A 22,433-nucleotide genomic window follows, 5' to 3' on the forward strand; every position below is an offset into this window, starting at 1 on the left:
AGCCAGCTGGACATAATTGGCTTGCTGTAACATGTCACTGGAGAAAAGGCCCAGGTAAGTTTTTACCATGATGTAGCTAGTGAAGATCAACCTCTCTCTGGGAAATAAGGGTTGATCTTGACAGCTTCATCAAGGTAATACCTGCTGTGCCAGGTGTTCACACTTGAAAGTCTATATGCTGCAAACTGCCAAGTGCCCTCAGTTAACTTGAGTGGGAGATGAAGGTGCACACAGGAATAGGCCCTGGGAGAGGGGGAGATGCTATTTCAAATTTACATCCCTCTTAAAGCTTAACGGTACTTGTTTAAAAAAATTGTGCAAAGCACCCCTGTCATTTGTGAATTCTGCTTGATGTAAGATTCATAAGAAAATTGAGGAGATGTATAAAGCCATACTGTGTTTGGATATGCTATAAAACAGGCTAAACAAATTATTAGATTTATAAGGAAAAGCTTATCTTGTACTGATCTTTTAGCTTACTGTATTTAGGCACAGTTTTGTTAGTAACAAAAATATATTTGCATCTCTCAAAGCTGCACACAACTAGGAGCTACAGCAGGCTTGTGTGTATGAGCACAAGATTATAAAAGCTGTCCTATGCTGCATTGTGTCCTTCCAGATGTTGAGTTCACCTATCCTCCTTCCTCTAAAAACCAGGAAACACAAACTCATTGCTGCTATCAAAGGTTCAGTAAGGGAAAAGGGTGGGACAATAAATAGTCAAGAGGAAGTTCTAAGAACAAGTTCTGATTTTCTTTGTGTTCCACAGATTTCAGTTTATCTGCCTTCAGTGTGTTAGGAGTATCTGTATTGAATGGTGAAGGGCTTAGTTGAAGCAGGTTGACAGATATTACTTTGCTCTGACAAGAGGTGGTAGTGTACTGCACTTCCAGTGACCAGGTATGCCTCTCTTCAGCAGTGTGTTCTGTTGGTGGTCAGCTGGGGTGGAATACATGAGCAGAGGTCCTGGATTTTAGGGGTAAATGAAGGGCAGTGTCACAAAAGGATCTTTAAGGCAAGAGCAGGTAGGAACATTTTCTAGGTATGGGAAGACTTGTATGGATTAGACTTAAGGTTTGAATGTAGTCCAGGGAGTGGGGTAGGTAGTCCCAAATGCAAAGGTTAAAAACCTTTCTGCTCCTATTACATCCAGTATGTGTGTTGGGACATCACTCAGATAGCACTGCTGGAGTGGCATGTACCATAACTTTGTATTTCCTGGCTTTCAGAAGTGAGCGTTAGACTGAGTGTAACTGAAGTTAACATTTTGAAAGGGCACAAGGCAAACTTTAACTGTTATTAAATAATCCAAAATGGTGTTGTCTGTGTATGTCTGAAATAACTTCTCAGAATCTCCATGTGCCCTAGAACATACTGACAGTGATTTTGCTATTTTTGCATCATCATCTTTTCTAGCCCACACACAGGCTCCTCAGGGTAAAGGAAAGGATGCAGGGAATAGCATGGAGCAAAGCTGAATCCCTTCCAGCATCCCTCACTGCATACGGTCCAACAGTGGGCTCTGGCACATGGGGAAGGGGCTCTTTTGCATCCAAGTCAGAGAGATATGAAGTGCTCCGTTCCTTTTACTGAACGAACATGCCCATTCCCAGCTCCTCACCCACATTTCTGCATTTAAATGCCTGTTCTCAGTACGGGGGGGGGGGGCAGATTGCTAAATACTGTGGATCCCACTTTCATCTTGGAAGCAGCAGGGGGCAACAATGACCCTGGGACCTCTTCTCAATTGCAAGCAGCAGCCTAGGAAACTATTCCTGGTTCAACACCAAAGTGTTAGAACCGGAAAACGTTCTGAGCAGCTCATGTAAAGGGGGTGGTGGAGCACTGCGTCAGGAACCCCTTGACCTACCCATTTGCTTTCCTTTGACCATGCTCAGTGCCACTGCACAAGAAACAGTTACATTAGCATAAATGCCCGCTGCAGTCTTCTATTGCTGTCTGTTAGACAAGGCTCATGTCTTGACATTTCTAAAGTGAAAGGCTCTGAAGGTTGATTTTAGAGCACTTAACTACTGGTTTGTGAGAGATTTTTCTCTCAGGGCAAAACTTTCAAAAAAGGAGCTCCAGGAGTATGGCAGTACAACCAGCAGGGCACAACTCATGTCCTCAGAAAGCTGTTAAGGCAGGGTTCCTACATGGAGTGCACAGATGCAGCTCAGTTACCATTCTTAACAGAAGGACTAGTTTCAGAAGATCGCTATTCTTGCTGCCTGTGCACATTTCATGCTTTTAGTCATTTCAGTTTAGCTCACACCAAATGTTACATTTTAACTTTTTCAGTATTGCTTCTCCATAGGGAATTTGAGAGAAATTCCAAATAGCTGAGATTATTTTGGGGAGGATAAGTGTGACTAATATGTTTGGTTTGGCCTCAAGTGTAGCAAAAAGTTGTTAAAACCAGGTTATCTTGCAAACAGGTTCATTTTAGGAGAGCTGTATCTCTGGAACCTATTGCTGAGATGACACCAACTTTGCCCTGCCAATGCTACTCTTGGAGCACTGCAAGGTTCAAGACAATTCAATTAAAAGTCTTGGTGTCAAACAGGAAGTGTTTCTTAATAATGGCTATGTAGTGGAACTGCTGCTCTGTTACAGTACAGTCAAGCTTAATGCTTTGTTAATGCTAGTGTAAGTTTATGGAGTAGAGACACTGGCTCTGTATGAATCCTGGCCTAAATAAATCTATCATCTATCCCAAAATGACTAGTGAAGAGCTAACTACTTGTGGCAACAATGACCCACTTTAGAGAAACATGCAGAAAAATTCTAACATCAGTAATTATAAGGCTGATTAAATCAAGCAGTTAAACTAGACATCTTACCTTCCATAAAAAGACCACAAATATATGCTCCTTCTCTGGGTGGGTGGCCATAATCTTCTCTGAACTTTTTGGTAACCTCTACCGTCAGACACATCTTATCCAAAGGCCAGTCATTCTTGCGGGCTGTGCACTGCATAATAGCTTTAAAAAAAGCCAACATTACTCTGAGCCATTTACCATTGACAGTAATTTTAATGTCACAACTCCTCAGGTATGCTTCCCAAGTTTGTTATACCTGAAAGCTACCAAGCTGAGTGCGGCTCTGGCAGTTGTTTGCAATAGCTCAAATTGCAAGAAATTAGTTGTATACACTGCTTTTGAACTTTTCAGAAACTAAAAACAAAACACATGAAGTCAGGTCTCTTGCAACACAGCAAAATACATATCTACCTGGGCGCACAAAAATAGGTGCCTACTCTCTGATTCATAATTCAAGTTAGGAATGCTGCAGAAGTTATTGCTTCTGCTATTGCTAATTCATTGTGTCACTTGGCCTACGGCTACACTGCAGAGTTTTTGCACAAAAACTTGCGGAGTATCCACACTATACAAGCCTGTTCTTGCACAAGAAAAAAGTAGAGTAAAGTGTAAAATAGGGTTTTTTGCACAAGAGTTATTCCTCTCCCCAGGATGAATAAGCCTTTTTCCGCAAGAGTTCTTGCACAAAAAGACATGCGTGGACAGGCAACAGGGGATTCTTGTGCAAGAAACCCTTATGGCTAAAATGGCCATCAGACCTTTCGTGCGCAAGAGAGCATCCATACTGCCATGGGTGCTCTTGCACAAAAGCACATGGCAGTGTGGACACTTTTGTGTACAAGAACTTTTTGCAGAACATCTCTTCCACAAAAAGTTCTTGCACAAGAAGCCTGCAGTGTAGACATATCCTTAGTGAGTTAGATGACTAGAGTCATCAAACTGACTAGACAGAGGCTGAAAGAGAAAAGGGTGTGTGTTTGCATAAGCCTCAGGACTCTGCTCCAAGACTCTAGTCTAACACGTGAAGGACTAGTTGAATGTCTTTACTGGCTACTGTGAATTTGAATTAAAGCATTTTTACAAATCTCTCTTCATTGTGTAACTCCCATTAGTGCACTGATTTCCAAGCTATGGCCTGGGGATCACCAGCTGTCCAGTGATGATGGGGTTCTGAAGAATTAAATATGTTGAGATGTTGGTTGGCCGGAACTTGAGGGTAGTGGGGTAGCAAGTCCCTGAGAGGGAATTTGATTTTACCAACTACTGGGTAAAGTGAAAACTTGCTGAAGCTTGGCAATGGCTTCTACGTAGTTGCTTTAGATTGTAAACATGGACTCTAAGGGACCAGTTTAATAAACTGCTGAAGAGGGGAACGTCAGTTATTTTTCTCACTTCCTTTCCTTTACATTATTAAAATATTTTACAAGTGAAGAATAAAAGGCATGAAACAGAGTGGTATATTAAACACATTGGCTACGTCTACACTGGCATGATTTTCCAAAAATGCTTTTAACGGAAAACTTTTCAGTTAAAAGCATTTTCGGAAAAGCACGTCTAGATTGGCAGGATGCTTTTCCGCAAAAGCACTTTTTGCAGAAAAGCGTCCGGGGCCAATAGACGCAGTTTTCCGCAAAAAAGCCCCAATCGACATTTTTGCGATTGGGGCTTTTTTGCAGAAAACTTTACTGTGCTGTTTACACTGGCCCTTTTGCGCAAAAGTCTTTCGAAAAAAGACTTTTGCCCAAACGGGAGCAGCATAGTATTTCTGGAAAACCACTGACGATCTTACATGAGATCGTCAGTGCTTTTGCAGAAATTCAAGCGGCCAGTGTAGACAGCTGGCAAGTTTTTCCACAAAATCGTGATTTTGCGGAAAAACTTGCCAGTCTAGACACAGCCATTTAGTTTAAAGAATACTGAATGGAAAAGCTATGGTTACAAACTAAATTTAAGCTTTTGCTTTAATCAAACACAAAAATGTAACTCAAGTTCAGCATCTCTCTTCTCACCATCCAGACTTTTCTCCATTTACAGATGTCTGATTGTGCAAACTATGTATTACTCATGCTATTAATCTCACTGAATCAATTGGAGTAAGTAGTACTCCATATGGACCTGAAACACCTAGCTATTAGCTCACTAAGGGCATGTCTACACTAGGACATTATTTCAAAATAACTTATTTCGAAATAAGCGTTATTCCTCGTGGAAAGCAGGAGTTATTTCGAAATAATGGGCTTGGTAGTGTGGACTCTCTGTTTGTTGTTTCAAAATAAGGGGAATTATTTTGAAATAACTTCTTAGGGTAGACTAGGGCATAGGTAGTAAGGGCCCCCAGGATGTACTAAACAAGATTGCCAACAAATTTTTTAAAGGGACAGTGTCAAAAATAACAAACATGGTATCTCACATCTCTAGAACACATTAGACTGTCAACAGTGAACATTTTAAAAATCTTAATTTGTCTTTTCAACTTGGATATAGAAAATAAACCAGTTTGTTTCTAGTCAATTTCACTCATTCAGTCTCATACAGTAGCATCAGTCAACACTGCTAATACCACAGGGCTATGTCTACACTGGCGCGTTCTCATGCAAAAACTCTTGTGTGGAAGAGTTCTACTGCAAAAACTATTCCAGAAGAGAGCATCTACACTGGCATGTGGTGTTGCGCAAGAGCATCCATGCCAATGTAGATGCTCTCGTGCGCAAGAAAGCTCTGATGGCCATTTTAACCATAGGGCTTTCTTGTGCAAGAAATTCATGTTCCCTGTCTACACTGGCCTCTTCTGGAAGAGCTCTTGCACGAGAGGGCTTATTCCTGAGCAGGAGCATTAGAGTTCTCGCGCAAGAAGCCCTGATTTTATACATTAGAACGTCAGTTTACTAGTGCGAGAACACGTGGCCAGTGTAGACAGGCAGCAAGTTTTTGCGCAAGAGCGGCTGCTTTTGTGCGTGATCGCGCCAGTGTAGACACAGCAGAGGTATGTTTAAGTTAACAATAAAACCTGTTTGTAAAAACTGTCAATCCAATAATTTGGGGTTGAAAAAAATATGACCTTGTTCCTTCAGCTGTTATTAGCCATTATTACTCACCAGTCAAAAAGGACTGAGGGTTAAAGAATCCAGAAAGCCACATCACTGCTGGAAGCACAAGATCTTGTGTCCAGGTATCAAGTTCTCGACACCGCAGAAGGAGGTCATTAATCCTGAAACAAGAAGCAGCAGCTACTTCACTGCTGCCATGGCCATGTGAACAACAGTGACCGTGTATAAAAATGTTGTGTACCAGATAAATTTTGCAGTCTCTCTCTGTGGGGAAAAAAGCATGAGCCTAAAGAAGTCAAAAAGCAGGTATAGATTAAGAAGCCAACGCTAGGATGGGATTAGCTCTTTTCTAAGTATAGACAAAGCATAAAGACGGTGCAAGGAATCGGATGTGAAAAGAGCCGAAGGAGTGAGGCTAATACATCTGCGATTGGGCACATAATCCACCCACTCTGTCATGGGGATGCAGTGACATTATCCCCTTTGAGTTGCACTGTATAATTCCAATTTTGCCAAAAGCATAGCTGGAAAAGTTCAGAAACACTTTAAAGATTAGTATTCCAGCAATAGTCATTTCTCTCTAGAATAAGAGTGAACTGAATTAAATGACACATTTAAAATGCACAGGAAAGAAGCATATGCTGCACTTTTACAGCAGAGGAATAACCACATCCATTGAAATTAAGCAACATGAGTTACGTTTATTTGGTAAGGTGCTGTAGCACACTTACCATTGTGCAAGGCCATAGGTGGATGCATAAGCTAACTTGGTCCATGCATCAGGTACAATATTATAAAGCAATGCCGACTGCTGTGCTTCCATGTCAGGCGAAAATGTCAGCTCCCCCTGTGAAGGATAATAAATTCACTTAGTACCCTAAAGAATTATGAAGTTATTCCTGAGTAAAAGAAAATTCATTTCTCTTACCTTCAACCCAAGGTCCAGTTGTTTAAGTGATTTGTGTATTGCCCGAATGAGAAGGTTCATTCTCTCACATTCTTGGAAACAAATGAGGACATAGGGGCTCCGAACAGCAGCTTTCTGTGTGATCTCTGTCATATTGAACTCTTCGGGAAGTTTCTCCAGAATATCATCCACGATATTCTTAACCTTATCACATCAATACAGAGCGATCAGAAATGTGTGCATTAGGGATTCAAACAAGACCCAAGATTATTTGTATGACAGTGGTGCTTCATGGCCCCAGACATTAGCTGACATGCTAATATTGATTTTTCATTGCCCAGCCGTGGAATCAGACAAGCACAGATCGTTTATTATTGACTAAACAAGGACTTGTAAAAAGCACCAGATGTTCAGTTCAACCTATATTTTGGAAGACTATCCCCTAAAGCCCATATGATAGTCTCACGCTGTCGTGTGGACAGGAGCAAAACGAACAGCCACAGAGGGTCCAATCCTCTAGGGAAAAAAGATGAGGTAGGAAGCAAGCCACTGTCTATGCATGACTTGCAATAAATGCTGCAAAATTTCATTGGCCTATTGGAGGGTGCATCACCACAGAAAAGGGACGTAGGGCGAGGACAGCTGGGGTTATGGTGACAGTCAGTTGCTAAGCCATACTTCCCAGTCCACAGAGGAAAAGCGCAGCGAGCCTGGAAGACACAAAGGTGGCAGAGATCCACAAGGCTTGAGAGTCTCCTGGCACTCCAGCTTTAAGAGCCATGCCCCAGATCACCTCATAATCAGGGCTGCTATAAGTCAAATAGGCCCAACCTGGGGTCCTAGTTCCTTGAGTCAGCTATATTAGAAACTCAGATTTGACTAACATATATATGCAGGTTTCTAGCCCTTAGAATTGCAAAAGCGAGTCTGAAAACAGCTAGCGTGTATCCAAAGTTGCAATGTTTGCCTTTGGCTGCAGAGCCTGGCGCAATGGCCCAGAAAAATGAGGGTTGTCTCAGCATCTCAAAGGATGTTAACTGCTTTCAGCGGGCGCAGGGAGGCTGCAAACATGACTATAGCAGGGGATGCGTGCATGGTGCAGGAAGGAAGATGCCCAGGAGATGCCCTACACAGCTGAGATACATGCCACTCCCTCAATGCCAACTCTGCCCACATATCTACACCAGCAACACCATCACAGGACCTAACCACATCAGCCACACCATCACGAGTTCATTCACCTGTACATCTACCAATGTAATATACGCCATCATGTGCCAACAATGCCCCCTGCTATATACATTGGCCAAACTGGACAGTCCCTACGTAAAAGAATAAACAGACACAAATCAGATATCAGGAATGGTAACATAAAAAAAACCTGTAGGAACACACTTCAATCTCCCTGGACACACAGCAGATTTAAAAGTAGCCATCCTGCAACCAAAAAACCCCCCTTCAAAAACAGACTTCAAAGAATAAAAACTGCTGAGCTACAATTCATTTGCAAATTTGATGCTATCAATCAATTTAGGATTGAACAAAGACTGTGAATGGCTAGCCAACTACAAAAGCAGTTGCTCCTCGCTTGGGGCTGTGTCTACACTGGGCCACTTATTCTGGAAAATCAGCCGCTTTTCCGGAATAAGCTGCGAGCTGTCTACACTGGCCCTTGAATTTCCGGAAAAGCAACGATGCTCTACTGTACAAAATCAGCCGCTATTCCGGAAAAACTATTCTGCTCCCGCTCGGGCATAAGTCCTTATTCCGGAACACCGTTCCGGAAAAGGGCCAGTGTAGACAGCCCAGTAGTCTTTTCCAGAAAAAAGGCCCGATCGCGAAAATGGCGACTGGGGCTTTTTTCCGGAAAAGCGCGTCTACATTGGCCACAGACGCTTTTCCAGAAAAGCAGCCTGCCAATGTAGACGCTCCTTTTCCGGAAAACTGAAAATGGAATAGTATTCCGTTTTAAGCATTTCCAGAAATTCATGCCAGTGTAGACATAGCCTTGGTGTTCACACTTCCACATCAGCTGCTAGAAGTGGGCCACATCCTCCCTGACGGAATTGATCTCGTTATCTCTGGCCTTCCTCTTGATTGGTACTCACTTCTTTTCATGTGTCTGTATATTTATACCTGCCTATGGAATTTATACTACATGCATCTGATGAAGTGGGTCTTTGCCCATGAAAGCTTATGCTCCAATAAATCTGTTAGGCTACGTCTACACTGGCATTCTTTTCCGGAAATGCTTAAAACAGAACAGTTTTCCATTATAAGTATTTCCGGAAAAAGCGCGTCTACATTGGCAGGATGCTTTTCTGGAAAAGCACTTTTCCCGGAAAAGCGTCCGTGCCAATGTAGACGCGCTTTTCCGCAAAAAAGCCCCGATCGTCATTTTCGTGATCGGGGCTTTTTTGCAGAAAAGAAATCTGTGCTGTCTACACTGGCCCATTTCCAGAAAAGCACTGATGATTCTACAGTAGATCGTCAGTACTTTTCCAGAAATTCAAGGGGCCAGTGTAGACAGCTGGCAAATTATTCCGGAAAAGCGGCTGATTTTCCGGAATAAGTGGCCAGTGTAGACACAGCCTTAGTGTATAAGGTTCCATAAGACTTTTCGCTGTTTATGCAGATTCAGACTAACATGGCTACTCCTCTGATACTTGCCCCCTTCCATTGTTGCCCTCCGTGCATTACAGTAGTCACTTGCTGTCCCCAAGGAGGGGGAGCTCGTGTTGCCAATTCCAGGAGAATGAGCCCCATACTGCTGCTCCTGCCTCTCTGGAATGGAATGCTCCCAACCAATGTAACTCCCAGGGTCATAAGGAGCCATGGAGGAGTCACGTAGTGGAGTGTCTATGGCACCAGATTGTCTTGATCCAGTTCCAGCCATAGTCTCATTGGTCCACAGTCAGACGGGAACATGCCGTGGGATAGTCAAGAGTATAGTGATTTCTACCCAAGTTTTCTCCTTCAGTTTTTTATGAGAGAAGCACAGGAAAGAAATCACATAGCAAAGTGGAAATCCAAGACTACATCGTTCTCACAAATGTCCCCTATAATTTGTATGTGACTAGGTAGTGGTCATGTCCTGAACAGATATGACTGTTCTGTGAAGGCAGCTTGAGAGTCCTATTTTAAGTCAATTATGAAAATGTTGTGCACCAAAAAGCAATCATAGTCAAGTTGCTTTCATTAACTGTAGTTTGCTAGTTGTCAGGAATTCAAGAAGCAAAGTGGTAATTGGGAAAAGTTTTTTTTATTGCCAAATAAATCCTCATTCTACTGTATCTTTTATAGAGACCAACAATGACATCCAATTTGGCTGAGTCGAGCATCTGTTTTTTCCTTATGGAAACTAAATTCTGAGTATGATAATAGTATGAATGCAAACGGGGTATCAAAGAAATATACATCCTCTATGGACACAACCAGGAAAAACCTTTTCAACTTTAACAGCTTTTTTGTTTCAAAATGCATTGAGCTGAGATTTAGGTGCCGAGTTCCCCCCTGCGGAAGATGGCAGATTTTCTTCGTTCTTGATGAAACCAGTACACTTATAAATGTTGGCACCCTACATCTAGTAGCATGAGGAATACAAAGTGTACACATGCACACACTGGTATACGTGCACACACACACACAAGAGTAGCAATGAGCAACCAAGAATAGTTAGTGGGCCATATGCGTGGCTCTCCATCTCAGTGGGCTGCAGCAGCTCGCGGCCCACTGGAGTTCCACCAGCAGCCCTGTGTGCCCCCCCCCCCGTCCCTCTCACACACCGGGGCACTGGAGCCTGTAATAGGGCATCTGCCTTGCACAGGGCCTTTAAGGGTTAAAACCCAGTCCTGGAAGAAGGCGGTGAGAGTGGAGCCCAGAGCTGAGGCAGATACAGCCAATTAGGGCCCAGTTGGGGTTGTATAAATAAGAGCTCCTGGAGGGAGGAGAACAGACACACTCTTGCTTTAGTTGGGACCTAGCTGCCAGGGAAGCTGACAGCTTCCTGAGACAGAGCAGTGTTGGGGAAAGGCAGGCAGAGCTGGGGAGCTCTGGCCTGACCTCACTCCCAGGCTGCAGGCCTGAGTGAACTAAGGCTGCAGGGAAACAGCCAGAATAAGAAAAGGCATGAGGTCCAAACCCCCTTGCCAAGGATGAGTGACCATTTCAGATTGCAGTTTGCCCCTGAGGTAAGGGGCTAGTAAGATGATGACAGGCAAGGTGGGTATAGAGGTTTGGGGTTCCCTGGGAGTTACAGACCCCCAGAGTGGAGGGGCACTGACCTAGGACAAGCTGAGGAGGAAAGGGCATCATGGCTAGGAAGGGACACGAGACTGACCCAGCAGAAGACCTGCAAGAGAGGCTGCGACATCAACCAGAGGGAGGCGCCTGGGGGATTAGTGCCTGCCCCATGACACGGCCCCACACCTGCTTCTCTCCCTCCCTCCCAGAGCTGGAATGCTGCGAACAACTGATTCTTGGCGTTCCAGCTCTGGAAGAGAGGTGGAAGAGTGGGGATGGAGTATGCATCAGACGATTTGTGGCTCCTCTAAAAGTGCTGGGAGGGAGGGGAAGAAGCAGGAAGTGTGAGGCCCTGATTCATGAGAGGTACGTGGGGAAGGGGACAGCCAGGGGGTCTGCAGGCTGAAGGTGGAGTCACATGTGGTCCATGTGTTGCATGTTGCCCACCTCTGCACTAGAGCTTACACTCTGATCAGTTTTGTGTTCTGTATCTTACATTTGCTTGTTTAATACAAACCTGGCTTCACATACAAATGTAACACAAACCTGGGACGGAAAAAAAAACACTTTCTGGACTAAATGCAATTTAGAATAATAAAAGTACATATTTGAAAGCTGTGTTTATAAGGGACCTTTTGAGATGTTGAAATCGGGACTTTCCATGCTAGTTCAGTACTTGGCTTCTCTGCTGATCTTTCCAACCACAGATCCAATTGTGCGGTGGCTTTACGTGCAACATGGACAACAGTCCAAAAGGATCTGATGGCCGACATCTCATTTTGCATATTCTGCAAACAGCTACTTAATGGTACTTTACCAGGAATCTTAGAACCTGGGCCTCTTGAGAAACTACGTAGGTGCTGCTCTGCCTTGCTGTAATGAAGCGAGAGCAGCCTCTTGAACCATAATGCTCATTCTTCATGTAGTTGTATTGTGAAACCCTTATTCTTAATCTCAAACAGCTAAAATATTGGGTGCATCTTTGTCATCACTTGTTTATATGTGTCTTACCAATCTCACCCCTTTCTGCATGTACTCTGTGAATATCCCCTGCTGCTCTGCATCCATGCCTAGAACTAGTAATTTTATTTCTAACGGGGGTAATTTTGGCTACTTGAAAATAACTTCCTGACACTAAACAGAACGGCATGATGCATCAGTACATGTAGCAACACCAAGAGCTTTCTCTGTGTAGGTCAGAGGTAGGGAATATAACGATGACCTCCTGTTTGCCTGATCTGGCCTTGAGGCTTAAGGCTCCCTCCTAGTATTGAAGATGGAGCACCAGTATGGGTTCCCCATCCTCCCACCATTCCCCACAAAATCTACTAGCCTGGCCCCCCAAGACTCTGGTGTGTGAGAGGAATGTGGAGAATGTCTTCTCAGTCCCAAGGTCGCCTCATTGAGGAGTGGCTTTTCCCCCCTTCTCACTTGTGTGCAGTCCCTGACCCAAAAAAGGTTCCTCACCTCTGGACTAGGTACTTATATGGCCCCCGTCACGACGGTATGTGACTGCTAGTTAAGGTTATGTGGGTTTATCTCCTCAGCACACTTATCCTATTAAAAATATATCTTGCACATATGGGGATCTGAGGTCCAGAAAGTGTATGAGGCAGATTCTCTTCCCAGATCTGCTCTATTTGCACCAATTAGGTGGCCCAAAGAGAGCAGAAGCCTCCTGCGACTCCCCTGCAGGGAGAATCATGAGGAAGCTCAGACCGCAGCTTAGAGTCAGTGTTCTGGCTCCAAGACCTTGCTGCATCCCTGCAGTGCAGTGGGCTATGGGGATTGGCTGAAGCATAGCATAGTCGTCATAGAGGCCCTTGGGGATATTGCCATGGCAGAAACATCAGGATCCAGAAGTGGCTTCCTGACATTCCCCCACTTAACTGCATTCAGTGGAAGCTGGACATTGCAGAAAATCTCCCCCCTTCCCAAGTGATTTGCTCAGAAGCACGTGGGAACTCTGTTTCAGAACTGGAAATTGAAGCCTTATTTCAACCACATCAGTACCAGGCACTTAATGTGAAAACTGAAGTAGCTGTCAAGGCAAAATGTTACCTGCTTCCTAACTGACAATCTACTGAAAATGGCAGGGAAGGGGAAGAAAACCAGAATCAGACAAACCATAACATTATGTTTTTCTAAGTCAATGTTTTTTTGCTCTTTTAAAAAAAAATATAAAGAGATTTATTCACTGGCACCCCAGCTTCCATCCAAAGTGAAAATGGTATTAGCAGTTCCTATTAAAAATTACAGGTTTCTCTTATTGATGGGCCAAAATTCATCCTTGATGTAATCCTGAGCTTCACCAAGTTTAAATTTGACCTGCTGTTATTTATAGAAGTTAACTATCTCTGTGAAATAATGCAATCTAATCAACACTCCTTTTTAGTGGTATCCTCTGGTGCTAGGAGAAGCATTCCTATGGGAAATGTGATTAAGAAGAACCATCACTTACCTTTTCCTCTGCAGACTGTCCTGATTCCTCACCTACAAGTAAATTCCTGGGCTGCATTTCCAACAGAGTTTTGAAGAGGTTCTCTGATGTCACTGTCAAGAATTCTATCTCTGCATTAGGATGGAGTCCATATAACACTGGGCTTTCAGCTGGAAGCATTTCATCTATATACTTATGGTATCCAGCATAATCCAAATTTGGAGGTGATAGGAAATCTGGAGCCAATGCCAGTTCTCCGTCAAGCTTCAGAAAGAGAATGTACAAGGTTACTATCAGGTTTACTCCACTGTGCCAGGAATTAAGTTCAACAGAAGCCTGTTAGAAGTGCCAGCTATGTTCTACCACAATAAAATATGGTTATTAAGGATTCTTATTACAATTACTACATATATTGCTAACGTTCCCATCACCATAGCATGGAGGTGCCTGCCTGTACTACCTTTCACTTTCAGATGTGTGATATTAGGGGTTATTTTAAATACGCAACTATAGTCCAATTCCTGTAATATTAGAGCAAATATTAATGAATGTATCCCCTCCACACTGCCATGAATGGTAATGAATTATTATTATTCAGTTCTATAGGTGGGAAAATAGTGGCATTATGGGCTGAAGTGACTTGCTCACAGTTACTCAGAAAATTCGTGGCACAGGCAGGAGTACAACCTAGATCCCCTGAGTCCCAGTTGAGTACTTTGACCACAAGACTACTGTTTATTATCTTAATTAAACATTTTTATTGTGATACCATCTACAGTCTAGCTAGATCAGGGAGCAGTACAGGCATGTAGCAATTGTATGTCCCAGCCTGAAGAGTTTACTGCTCAGAAGACATTACAAGGTACATGATGGAAAAAAGCACACCTGGGTGGATAGTAGTAGAGAAAGGGTAACAATAACAGGATCTGAATCATACTGAGCTAATCAGGAGCAGCAATCCCAACACACCACCTGCTTTGCCACTATCAGGAGGCAGGTTTCTGTGTGTACAACAGCATCCGTCCTCCTCATTCCACTTTGCTCCTAACATCCAAGTGGTGAAATGCAGAGGAAGGCCCTGTTTACTCTATTAACCTCTCAGCTGGCATGTTTCCTGCAAAGGGAGAGGAGCTTTGGATTGCACACTGAAAGTGTCAAGGTTTGGACTCAACTGGGTGTTCAATGGTGGTAAGTTTCACAGCTGAGAAAGTCTTCTTCCTGGTTGCTAGATTGAATCTGGATTCCACCATCTGCTGTGTTAGAGAGAACAGTTGCCATGGAAAATTGCAAAGCAACTTTAAGATAGGCAGGTCCTAACCCCTTTAGGGTTTTAAAAATAAGAATCAGAGCCATAAAACAGACCTAGAGCTGAATTTGCAGCCAGCATGCAGCTCAATGCACTGGTATGAAGTGCAGTCCATGGTCTGGCCTACCTCACAGCGATAACATAGGTAAAATAAAAGCAGTAATATACATATATAATTGCACTAGCTCTTTGCTTTCCCTTCACCCTCACTTCTGAGCTGCAAGGATTTCAGTGGTTTCAGAAGGTCCTCTGAATTCAGCATCCCAGCCACAATGGTCTCACTCCAGTCTGGAGTGTCATTTTTGTTGAAAGATTTTTTTTTCTGGTTACAAGTGGCTCTTTTTAAGACAGCCACTTATTTTAGATGTGGAGGGGAGAGGTCTGTTCCATATAGCCACAATAAACTTCAAAGGTGTTCAGATATTATGCCAAGTCAAGATCAAGCCACTGATGGCACTAATACAATCAAGTTATTTTCATCTTACATCCAGCTGTTTATTGTGCATCCGGCAATACAGACCTCACCTGCAATGATCTCCTCAAGGTGCCACGTCAGCTCCAAGTTTTCCAGTAAGTTAAAGGCAGCTTCTGTTAGTTATTCAATATTGTTTGATTTCTTTGGTGGGTACTTTAAATAAATCTAATTATATTTTTGCTGGTTTACACACACAATGCAAGCTGTGGTTTATAGTAGGAACCAACGGTCCCTCTTTATCCATCCATGTGTGGAACAAATTTTGTTTTGTGCACTGAGACATGTGTGTGTGTGCACCACCAGTTGAAACACTTGCTTCCAGCTGTAGGTGCTCTGCTAATCAGCGGGGTGGCATTTGAATATCTCCTGTGTGACCATCCAAGTGTTCAGCTTACAGGGAACACTGGTGGGAATACACCAGTTTGTCTTTGGCCAAACACTACATACAACACCAGGCAAAATCTCAATACAACACTCACCCCAGCCTGCCTTATTGATTACATTTACAGCTAATGAATTCACCAGGAGTGCCAATAATTAAAGACAAGTCACTGATTTGCTAAACAAAAAGATAAGAATGCTGATTAAATGTATTTGTTGCCATATCTGTTTGTGTTTATTTGGCTGCCAGACAATAAAAGAGTTCTTGTTACCTCTGATAATTTCGGGGAATAACACTGTCCTATCATAGCAAAAAGCCTGAAAATGTATCATCTCATTATTTCAAACATCAGCAGATCTGTACTCAGGGCTGGGTACCTAAACTTTCCAAAGGGCATACAAATACCAGTGATTCTCCTCAGGTTTCACCACCTATATTTATTTTACAATTATTTGAATGAAAGTTCAGGCTTCTGAAGGTTAATGGACTGCCTATGTTGGAAACAGTAATTCTTTACTTATCATAGGCTAGACACAGAGCAAGAACAGCGGAATGAGCTTCCCACACTGATCCCACGACCTCAGCTGTCATTTAGAGAAATCCGCCTCTGTAGAGGTCAGAAGTACAGTAGTGTTTAGCCTTCCATCTCCATGGTAACTTATTCCAGCCTCTTCCTCTGAACAGCGACTTCCAATTGTGTTAATCTGAGTGTGGCTTTTTGACATATGAAAACCTGCTCATTAGGGATTGAGGAGATACAAGCACACTCATTTCACTTCGAACCTTCAAGACAGACTTAGCTGCAGTGGCAAGGGTGAAAAGTGCATTTTCCTTAAGTTATCCAAGCTCCAGAAATGATCTGCTTCAGGCTTGCATGTTAATGCTACCCCTCTACCCCACACGAGCTGTTTGGACAAGGCAAAATTAATAAAACTGTAAAGGCCATTTTAAAAAAATGTGTTCACTCTCTTTAGTATAGACATTTCTCCACTTTGACTAGCTAAAAATCTTAAGAGAAAGCAACCAGAGAAATTTAGAGTAAAATAATACCAACACACTCACTGGATTTCTAGAAAGAAAATTAAGTAAAGCCAAGATTTTCCATGGTTTATATTCTGTCACAACAGTGAAACAACTAACTCTGCTTGTAATACAGAAGCTGTGGATTTTGAAACAATTTTGGAAATTTTGCACTTTGAATGGGTGAGCAATGCAGTCTAACTTCAGATATCTAAGATTAATATACATCATGCTACATACATCTGGTGGCAGCTTGCTCTAGTTCAGTGGTTCTCAAAGTGTGGTCTGCAGACCTCTAGTGGTCTGCATCCATCCTGCAGGTGGGCCACAGTCTGGCAATCCCCCCCCCAACTGCCCGCCGTGAGGAGCCCGCACTGGCGCTCCAGCTCTGGGCCCTCATCCCATGAGGTTGGAGCACCAACATCAGTTTCCAGCTGTGTGTATGTGTGTGCAGGGGGAGCCCTGAGCCTTATGGGCTGGATCTGGCTTGCAGGGGGAGGAAGCAGCTCTGTGCATGGAAGCCACTCGCCTGGAGGCTTTCCCCATGGCTCCCATTGGCTGGGAGCAGACGGGGGTGTGGAACCAGATAAGTGCCCCCCATTCTCCTCCCACTGAGATCCCGCACCTGCACCCTCCTCTACTGCCAAGACCCCACCCCTCATCCCCAGCCTGTTCTTGCACCCTTCCTCCCCCCTAGACTCCTCCTTCCTCATCCCCTCCTGCACCCATTTTGTCATCATGGGTGGTTGGTTGGTGGTCTGCTCCAGCTATATCTAAGAATCAAGAATTCCACAGGAGTGGCAGAAAGGGAGAAGCAGTCCATTATTGCATCTCATATTCTGAAACCACCGGGAACTGAGGGAAAGCCATTTTGCTCGGATGCTTTTCATTGACAAGAAAAGAATATATAAGACAAGTAAGTATAGGTTCTTGGGTGCCTGGTATGTGTATCACTCTGTGGTGTGATCAGTGAGGCATCTTTCAATTGTGCAGCTTTTCTATCCTACCAGGAGTTTTCAAACCAAGAGTGCATCACAGAGGGGTTAATTTTTAATAGCAAACCCCATTAACTAAATGCACAATGCACTTCAGCTGGCCATTCTACACAGTATGTAGTATTGTTACAAAACACTGAACACATGTTGCAAAACTACAGATGGTTGCAAAAGCAGCTAAGTAATATAGCAAGTCACAAAAGTGTTGCAGACAAGATTTGTGTGTGTGTGAGATGAAGTACTGTACTCATTACAAATTGGATTATTTACTTCAAAACGGACGTGCAAGATTTTTGTATGGCTAGGGTAGGGCTGAGTGTTATTTCAAAATGCTTCAGCTCATAGCAAATCAGATAAATGAATAAATAGTCATTATGAAGTTTAATGTATTAAAGCTAAATACAAAATATTTTATTCCTTATAATATTTTAAATTTAAAATTCTTTAGGTATATATAAAAATTACCATAGCTGGGCTCATGAATTCCTCTAAATACATATGACAGAGCTTGCGGTCCCGGTCATCAGTGATGTGTCCACCATACATAATCTCTCCAAAGAGATAACGCAAATCTTCCCATGGAACCTACCGAAGATAATGGAATGCATAATTAAACAAATACCAAGTCAGCTTTCAAAGGACAAACCAAAGTCGAACAGAATTATAATGCACGAAAAATGTTTCATGAGAACAATAGAAAATCAAAACACTTTCCTGAGAAGTTGCAAACATTAGATGCTCTCATTATTTTGGATTTAGGATAAAACATACTACAATTTTTTTAATTCCAGTTATTGGTTTGCACAATCAGTGATTTTTAGCTGTAATTGTCATGACATTTGATCAAATGTGTGTGTGTGTGTGTGTGTGTGTGTGTGTGTGTATATATATATATACACACACACACACACACACACACACACACACACACATTTGATCAAATGTCATGACAATTACAGCTAAAAATCACTGATTGTGCAAACCAATATCAATTGAGGTATAAGTCATCATTTTTATCCTAGCCCTTACAAAAATCGTTTAAGGAGCAAAGTACATTTTCAAAACACTGCATAAGGTAAGAGAATGTAACTCATTGATAAATATATGCGTTTCCCTATACAGGTTTTAGAAAACATAATCCTGTGAGTGACTGTAGGAAACCTAATTATGTCTCTTTTAATGGGAAAAACAAAACATGTGTCCGACTGCAGTTATATAAATCTCTCTAGAAAATACTGAGTAAGTGAAAATCTGTTATTTGAACTAGAGATGCATTCAACAATTTCAGTAAAAATGGAATTAATATTTATGCCGTCACTACCAAATCACTTGAGGATTATAGTCATTGTGATTATGGTCAGAGTGCCATACCTCCAGCTACTGATCAATGATAGTAGCATATTTTATTCAAGAAACCACTGTCTCTATCTTTTTATTTGACTTAGCAAGATTCAAAGCCTCTTTTTGCTATCCCTGGTTTGCAAAATATGCCAGTTTGTGATGAAGCCTTTCCAGGCAGAAACCTTTACACCCTCGAGGGCAGTATTTGCCTCCTAACAGTTCAAGTAAAAACTTAATTATAGGCTTTGCATGATGTGACAGAACAGAACAAGTAAAATATATGGAGCTATTCCAGTGTGTTTGCTATAAGTTTATTTGAATTTGAATGTGTGAAAGTCTTATTGCACCTTTTTTTCAAATTGGTTTGAATTGAATGAAAAAGAATGACAAAGAGAAAGAGTCACCAGAATGTAATAAACTATGCTCCAGAAAGGCTCGACAGCACATCTCTAAGAAGAATATTGAGAATTTCTGATTCAGAAGATTAATCTTACAAATAAACAAACAAGTTTTTATCATTATTGGCTATAAAATTGCAACTGATGCATGTCTCAGTCTACTATATATTTATTTCAATATACCAGTATTTGTTGGTAAGGAAATTGCTTTTCTTCTTTGTGCCAGATAACCTTTTTCAAAGTCTGTGTGTGTGTCTTACATGAGTATAGCAACACTTTAATTCAGTATAACCTCAATTAGCCACATGTCATGGGGGACATTGACAATGTTTAGATAATCAAGGCTTCTGAGTTAATAGAGAAATTTCAGTGCAATCACAAGACATCAAGGACACCTTCTAGCTTTTGGATAAAAGAGGTTTCTGGATAACAGGTTTGCATAATTAACATTGTATGGTGTAGGAAATTAGCCTGATGTGTTCATAGAGAGGGAAAGTCACCCTCCATACTACTCTAGTCCTGCACAGGGGCTATGCTGTAGAAGTTTACCTACTGAGTAGTTACACAGGGCCGCCTACACAATTGTGTGCCACAGAAAAGAGCTCATCTATACTAGTACAGAAGGGCATGTAGTGAAAGTGTTTTACCGGCAGACCCTGCTCATCTGCAGGGGGAAATCAAACCTGGGACCTCTGGAGCTAGGAACACAAGTCTCCACTGTATGAGCTAAAAGCCAGCTGGCTGTTCGCTAAGGCTCTAGAGCAGACTTACTATTCTCTCTGTAAGTGGTCTCAGTGCCTCTAGATGGGCAAGTACACCACACCCAGAAGGTGTGTGGGCTATAAAAGGGTCAAAAGGCCCCAATATCCTATATAAAGGGTCACTATTCTATCCCACACTCTTGAAAAACAATTGTGGTGGGAGATGGAGTGGGTTGAACAGAAGCCCTGCACCTTGGCCCTGGGTTGTTTTTGTCTCCACAACCACTTTGAATTCCACTTGCAGAGAGCTCATATGCTTGGGTTTTGTATGGGTGAAGGGAATTTCACCCATGGGGAAATGGATTGATTCATGTCAGCTAAGAAGCCACAAGAGAATTAAGTGTCCAAGGATAAGGTCCTCAGCTGGTATAAACTGTCATAGTGCCATTGACTTCAATGAAGCTGTGACAGTATACTAGGGATGCTAAATATTGGTTAATTGAATAGTCAATCTCATGAATTCTTATTGGTTAGTCAACTATTCTATAGTCCCTGGGGTTAGCAGTGGGTGTGCTCCGGCCCCACTCCCAGGGAGCCCCCTGCTACACCTCCCACTTCTGTGACTGTATCAGAGGCAGTAGCACAGGGTTTCAGGTAGAAGCTGCTCTGCAAGGGGAGCCAGTTTATAAACCAGCTCCCTTTTCAGACTGACTGACTGCCACCCCACGCTGCTGCCTCTGATAGAGAAGCAGCAGCTTGGGGTAGCAGAGGGCTCCCCAGGAGTGGAGCCAGTGCAAGCCAGAACTGAGCCGGGCTGCCTGCCCACCTGGCTCCTAATACATTTTAAATGCAGATCCGCAGTGGGGGTAAGTCCTGGACCTGGAGCAACCCTGGAATGAGCTGGGCCACTGGCTAGTCAGCTAAAAAATTTACTGCCATGGGGGAGAGGGAGAGGAGGCGAAGGGGAAATGTGTGTAGTCTATAGCATTAACCTCTAAATTTTTGCTTATCAGTTGATTGGTTAATCAACTATACTATTACATCCCTACAATATACCCCAGCTGAGAATCTGTCCTGCAGTCTTCAACATGGCAATGGGTCAATTCGTGCTAAATGTGTAAGGCAAGCAGGATTTGACTCTGTCTTCACACCACATTTTGATGCTTTTAAGATCCCTTTTTTCCCCTCTAATGCCTTCATTTTTAAATGCCAAGGTTACAATACAATGTTATGCAACTTATTCACCAACACAAAATTATTCATATTAACTATATGCAATACTACCAAATGACAAGGTTAAATAATTCTCTCTCCTACCCTCCACCTGAATTAGTATTTAGAGAAGACTCCAGGAACATTAAATGGCATGTCTTTCTGAAGCCTAAAATGTCTGTTGAGTCCACATGAAGCAATGGAAGCAGCTACAAGTATGACCAATAATTCTTTTTATTCAGAATATCACCAGGTTGAATCATCACTGGTTGTTGTGGTCTATTACCATATAGTTTTAAAGTTCTCAATCATTTTGACTTTACAAATCATAGCCAGGCAGTGTACAGCTACAGTAAGGCATGCATCTATGTCACACCAAGAGCCCTAGGCCAGGCCTACACTACCACTTACTTAAATCACTCAAGACTGTAAATAGGCCACCCCTCTCTCGAGTGACATAAATTACACCAACTGAAGCGTTGGCACGGACTGTGCTCTGTTGGTGGGAGAGCTTTTCCTACCAACATAACTACTGCCTCACACACAAGTGGATTTATTACACCAACAAGAGAGCTCAGTCCCATCAGAATAGAGTATTTTCACCAGATGTAGCAATGTAGTGCTACTGATATCTATGATAGTGGAAGCAACTTGACCAATCACCATCCTTATTTTACAGCTAATTTGCATGTCATAGTCTAATTGGTCATCTATAGGAGATGGCACAGATGGCAGATTACTTAGCCAAACTGCCACACCTGTGCACCCAACTGCCATGCACACAACTAGCAAAGTCCATTGAGTCACTGTGAGGTGATGGAAATAAGAAGAATGGTTGAGAGCTGGTATTGTTTGGAATACCAGTAAGTTCAATTATTGCTGACATCTGTGTTCTGTTACCAACAAATTTTTTAATTCTCACCCATTTTTGGCCCTTTAAATTTAAAAAAAAAATACACATGACTTTATAAATTATACCCATGTGACAGCATGGCTTCCAGATACTAGTCGCTATTTATTAAGCTTATGAGTAGTTATTTTGAGAACCAGAGGGGTAACCGTGTTACAAATCTGAATCTGCAAAAGTGGCGAGGAGTCCTGTGGCACCTTATAGACTAACCGAAGTGTTGGAGCATAAGCTTTCG

At 42.6% G+C, this 22,433-nt stretch overlaps 1 protein-coding gene across 8 annotated transcripts in view; it reads right to left on the reverse strand.

Annotated features, from left to right (window-relative positions):
• Positions 1 to 22,433, reverse strand: part of DNAH11 (dynein axonemal heavy chain 11) — a 273,839-nt gene that overhangs the window by 1,176 nt on the left and 250,230 nt on the right. For all 8 annotated transcript variants that reach the window (XM_075922225.1, XM_075922224.1, XM_075922226.1 and 5 more), the window contains 6 exons: positions 18,102 to 18,221; positions 13,480 to 13,722; positions 6,798 to 6,980; positions 6,601 to 6,716; positions 5,918 to 6,030; positions 2,844 to 2,984 (listed from right to left, as the gene is read on the reverse strand). In XM_075922225.1, coding sequence (XP_075778340.1) covers positions 2,844 to 2,984; positions 5,918 to 6,030; positions 6,601 to 6,716; positions 6,798 to 6,980; positions 13,480 to 13,722; positions 18,102 to 18,221 — 916 coding nt within the window. The remainder of the gene's footprint in view (positions 1 to 2,843; positions 2,985 to 5,917; positions 6,031 to 6,600; positions 6,717 to 6,797; positions 6,981 to 13,479; positions 13,723 to 18,101; positions 18,222 to 22,433) is intronic.

This window comes from Pelodiscus sinensis, chromosome 2, assembly GCF_049634645.1.
Source record: "Pelodiscus sinensis isolate JC-2024 chromosome 2, ASM4963464v1, whole genome shotgun sequence".
Taxonomy (NCBI): Eukaryota; Metazoa; Chordata; order Testudines; family Trionychidae; genus Pelodiscus; species Pelodiscus sinensis.